The sequence below is a fragment of the Micropterus dolomieu genome, linkage group LG09, assembly GCF_021292245.1.
Source record: "Micropterus dolomieu isolate WLL.071019.BEF.003 ecotype Adirondacks linkage group LG09, ASM2129224v1, whole genome shotgun sequence".
Taxonomy (NCBI): domain Eukaryota; kingdom Metazoa; phylum Chordata; class Actinopteri; order Centrarchiformes; family Centrarchidae; genus Micropterus; species Micropterus dolomieu.
Window position 1 is genome coordinate 28843106 of NC_060158.1, and position 5204 is coordinate 28848309.

Genomic DNA, 5204 nt, shown 5'->3' on the forward strand with positions numbered 1-5204 from the left:
TCCAGCTGAAAGAAGAGAAGAGAGTCAAATTCATCAAAGCTGCTACAGTTATTGCAAAGGGGTCTATTCAGAATAGTTTGGCAGTTTGTCATTTAGTTCACTATAAACGTGCATGATTGTTTAACGCATGGTGTGCTGGAGTAACAGTCTGAAATTGTGCATTTTCTATTTATTAAATCGAGATTATAGAAACAGCTGTGAAACTGTTTGATATCCATCTTCTCACCTGACTTTGATTTTGGTAACAAAACAGACTTAAGTGTTATAAAACACAAACCATTACACTTCACAAACAGTGATGTGTAATGGCTAATTCAGACTACACAAATTTCAATGTCGGCTGATCGCTTTGCTGTTCAGACTACAACACTTGCTGTCTTGTAACGGGAGTCTTGAAGTCGCAGGCTTACGCACAGCCACTTGTAGAGTTATCTATGTTGAATAGAGTCTGCAGTGTCCTATTTTTATTCGAGTTTAACATCAGTGTGTATTGTGCAGAATGTACAAACTCATGACATCATCGAAAACCTTTTTACTGAGCTCTTCCTTCTCTTACAGTTTTCATACACAATTTGTGCTTTAGAATAAAAACTTGTCATCAAAAACAGGACGGTCATTTTACCGCCTCATGAACGACCACTTTAACTGCCAATGCAACAGCTTGCACCCATTACTTGTCAACAGATAAACTGGCAGTCAAACATTCCCATCATCTAGTTTAGCTGAGACTGGAACTGCTGTCACTGCTCACATACTGACATTTAAACAGCTTACAGTGCACACACACATGGACTACAGCACTTCCACTTCAACAGAAATTGCTTTCATCTCTTCCACATCTGATTTTGTTTTATTTCTTACACCTCACTTTGGGTGCTCACTTATCACGAGACAAGTAAACTGCTTTGAGCTCTTGTCCTTCAGCCGACAGTTCCGCTGCTTTCACCTCTCAAACTGCTTTCAGAGAGCGAGGGGTTGACTCCCATTGTTTTCACTGTAAACCGTAATTCTCAGCATAAGAGAGTACAACATTTCTGTCTCAACTTTTCAACACGATTTGGTTCCGTCCTCTGACTGGCATCAATTCCCACTGGAAGCTTCTTAGACGCATTTCAGCAGCAAAGCTCTGCTTGGCTACCAAACCCTACCCAACAAAGGCAACGAGTACTATCCAATCAGAGGCAGAATTATTGTTTTATTTTGAAAATAAACTCAGGATTCAGCCAACATGGAGTCCAATCAATGAGGAGAGATTGGAAGTGTTGATTAGAGCTGTCCTGCCTTTTTGTTTATTGTTTTATTTTGAAAATTTAGCGGATGCAATTCTGTGTCTGACTTCCTGTCATTTTCGATCTGCTCTGTGCTAATTGACACAGCTTCAGTCAAAAATAGACTTGCTGTGTATTCTCCGTGGAGAGGAGAGCTGCTTCGGGGACACTTCTGTCAGACTCCCAAGCACTGACTAGAATTATCTGCTCTGGCAGCCGCAGTGTGGCTGTAACGCAACGCAGCCGGACTCAGTGGACTTTCCGGGATAGAGTTCAATCTATTTGAAATGAGTAACTTTGGTACTGATGGCTCATTCAATTTAGGTTCGACCTGCAACTCTATCAGTGGTCACTCCCCCACCTTGCTCCTCAGGATGATGGTGTCCTTGTGGCTAACATCCAGCGCTAACACAGCATCCCGGGCTCCTACATACAGCATGTCTCCATCCTCACTGAGCAGCAGAGTGGTGGTGTTGCTGACATCAGGGTTACTGAAGCGGGTGAGATGTCTCCCAGGACTTCCTGTTGTTTCACAGCAGTTAACACTGGCATTAAGCATTTTCATTCAATTACCACAGACAATTAAAAGCATCCAGATGTAAGCAGGCTTATCTTACCGCCTGTACCTTTATCAGCATGGCCACACTAACACCCTTTGCATAGTGCTATAGTCAGTTTAAAAATGACAAAATACGACACAAAGCACTGCCCATTTGCAGTCTTTTTCAGACATGTTTGAAACCTGAACTTTTAACAAGGCTTAAAGTCTTCTTCTTCTTCCTGTCTTTAACGGTCACTGGCAGCTTTAAGTACTTTTAAGTTTACCAACAGGATGAAGGAAGAGGAGTGTGTTCCTTAAAGTCTTTACTTACCTATAGGGAAGGAGACCCTGGGAGTCAGTCTCGTCAGACACGGGCTCAGAAGACCCAGCAAGGCCACAGTGAGGGACAGCAGGCTGTGATTCTCCATTACAGCAGGAATGAGGGACTCTGACCTTGATTACATTTAAGGTCAGAGGGCGAGCACTGGCTCTGATGTTCATCCAGAGTGTCAAAGACTTGTTAGGAGGGATGGAGACTGTAGCTGAAGCCACATCATCTGGTTTCTACAGCAGACCATCACTGGGTCTGAGGTTGACAGAGAGACAGGTGAAAGAAGGCTTATTTCTGGGAAGCAGCAAAACATTACTAGTGAAGAAGTCTTCATTTCAGGGTTTTAATCCAATCATTACTTCTAGCCCAGTGATCTTCAGGTGGGTTATGCATTCTGTGCACCCCCATAGTTTTCCTTTATAATGGATTCCTCAAAATTTGAAGGACTATTTAGACTATTTTTACTATTTAGATTTGACATTTTTGTATCAGCATTCCAAATGGTTAATGTACACATCATAACTGCATCAACTGATCATTGCTGATCAAAGTGAACACATCTGCACACAGTTGCAGGAAAAAGTATGCAAACCCTTTGGAATTACCTGGATTTCTACATAAATTGGTCATAAACCTGATCTGATCTTCATCCAAGTCACAACAATGGACAAACAGTCTGCATAAACAAATACCACACAAAGAATTATATGTTTTCATTGAACACACCATGGAAACATTCACAGTGCAAGGTGGAAAAAGTATGTGAACCCCTAGGCTAATGACTTCTCCAAAAGCTAATTAGACTCAGGATTCAGCCAACATGGAGTCCAATCAATGAGGCGAGATTGGAAGTGTTGATTAGAGCTGTCCTGCCTTATAAAAACACACACCAATTTTAATTTTGCTATTCTCATGAAGCTTTGCCTAATGTGAACTATGCCTTGACCAAAAGAGCTCTCAGAAGAGAGATTAAGAATTGTAGACTTGCAGGAAGCTGGAAAGGGTTACAAAAGTATCTCTAAAAGCCTTGATGTCCATCAGCCCAGAAAGAAAAATTGTCTATGAATGGAGAAAGTTCAGCACTGTTGCTACTCTCCCCAGGAGTGGCTGTCCTGCAAAGATGACTGAACGAGCACAGAGCAGAATGCTCAATGAGGTTAAAAGACTCCCAGTGTCAGCTGAAGATTTACAGGAATCTCTGGAACATGCCAACATCTCTGTTGACAACTCTATGATACATAAAACACTAATCAAGAATGGAGTTCATGGGAGGACACCACAGAGGAAGCCACTGCTGTTGAGAAAAAAAATAAAACATCATCTGAAGTTTACTAAAGAGCACCTGGAAGTAGTGTTGCAGTACTCGAGACCAGTCTTAAGACCACTTGTTGATGTTCTTGGTCTCGTTTCGGACTCAACCGCATTTGTAATCGATCTTGTCTCGGTCTCGGACATTGAGGACTCAGGATTTTATATCAAGACCAGTCAAGACCATACTTTTGGGAATATCAATAAATTGATTTGTCTGTCTTTGTATGTGGGTGTTAATGGGAATGTGGATCTTTCGGATCAATTTGAGAAGTACCTATGATCTCGTTCCACATTTTATTGTGTCATGTAATGCCTGGACTTGGTCTCAGCCCCTAAAAGTCTTGGTCTTGTCTCGGTCTCGAAAAACTCTGGTCTTGGTCTTGACTTGGTCTCGGTTTAGCAGGTCTTGACTACAACGCAACATGGGAGATCCACAGCACTACTGGCAAAATATTCTGTGGACAGATGCAACCAAAGTTGAGCTGTTGGAAGGAACACAAGTTATCATGACATTGTGGCAATTTGTGTTTGGGTAAAGTCAAGATTAAACACTGATTAAGGGTATGTCATTGTTTAGGATGGGCAGCCTATGCTTCTGCTGTTCTTCTGGTGTAGGCATATACACTGTCATGTAAGACAGCTCATGTTCTGCATGTTGACTAGGTGCAACATATCACCAACACCTGCATGTTTATAACAACATACATGTTCTACCACTTCTTCCTTGCAGGCACCAACAGTCACCAACTGTTACACAGTATGTTTTGTCTAAACTACTGTTATGTTACATGATGGAGGCGAATACTTGTAACCTTTCAATAAATTGTACAACATCTAACCTACAACACATCAGCCACAAACATGGTTCAATTAACGTGCGTGTGTGTGTTAATCCATATTAGCTTTAGCTAGTCTGTGTCTAACTGTGTCATTTCTTGCTGTACATTTGCAGTGGTATTATGAGCAGAGCAGTGTTGGAGTAGAGCGTAGCAGACAATGAAATGCCCGTGAGACACGTGGTACCCGAAGTTGAGCTGCAGCCTGCAGCCTGCGTCCCGCAGCTGACCCTTCTGCTACAGGCCGTTGTTAAAGGGACGTGCTGTAGCGGTTCTTCCTTGATGCTGCTCGGGCTCACAAGGAGTCATTTTTCCTGTTTTTGCAACATGGAGCCGTAAAACTAAACCGAGAACATAACAGAAACAAACAACATGTATCCAAGTGACGCAGAAAATGTGAGCCAGGTAAAGTCCTCTTACAGCTCTGCGGACGGCCTCCTTCCCCGCGTGCCTCTGTCTTCTTTTAACGAGCCGACGGCAAAATCCGCAGTTTTCTGTCCCAGCACCGGTGAAACGTGACCCGGTGGGAGAAAACGAGCCTTTACTATAACAACAAAGCTTCAGAGCCTCCTCCCATCTGCAGCTCCAGCAGGCTCCAGCCTCCACCTACCGGGCAGCCACACACATTACAGCCCGGGCACAACCTGTTGAGCACATCTAAAGGAAGGTTGAGCCCCCTCTGGGTGTCTTCATTCACTGTAGCAGTGAATCCAAATACGGCAGCCCATTTACCCAAAGAAATCTGCTCAGCCAGCATCTTACAAAGAAGCTCTCGCTTCCTACAGCTGCCCAACATACATGATCATGCAGGTACTGCCCCGCATTCAGCCCTGAAAAAGGAGGTGAGGTCCTAGTTCTGATGTGAGGAATACATATTAAGCAGAGCGATTACAAATGTAGCTTACTATATGAGTGTC

General features: G+C 43.1%; 1 protein-coding gene across 1 annotated transcript in view; it reads right to left on the reverse strand.

Moving 5' to 3' along the window:
- Positions 1-4866, reverse strand: part of sema4ab (sema domain, immunoglobulin domain (Ig), transmembrane domain (TM) and short cytoplasmic domain, (semaphorin) 4Ab) — a 30881-nt gene extending 26015 nt beyond the window's left edge. Inside the window, exons 1-3 of the mRNA XM_046059086.1 lie at positions 4708-4866; positions 2141-2395; positions 1630-1790 (exon numbers count right to left, since the gene is read on the reverse strand). Coding sequence (XP_045915042.1) covers positions 1630-1790; positions 2141-2237 — 258 coding nt within the window. The 5' untranslated portion in view covers positions 2238-2395; positions 4708-4866. The remainder of the gene's footprint in view (positions 1-1629; positions 1791-2140; positions 2396-4707) is intronic.
- Positions 4867-5204: the final 338 nt, after the last annotated feature.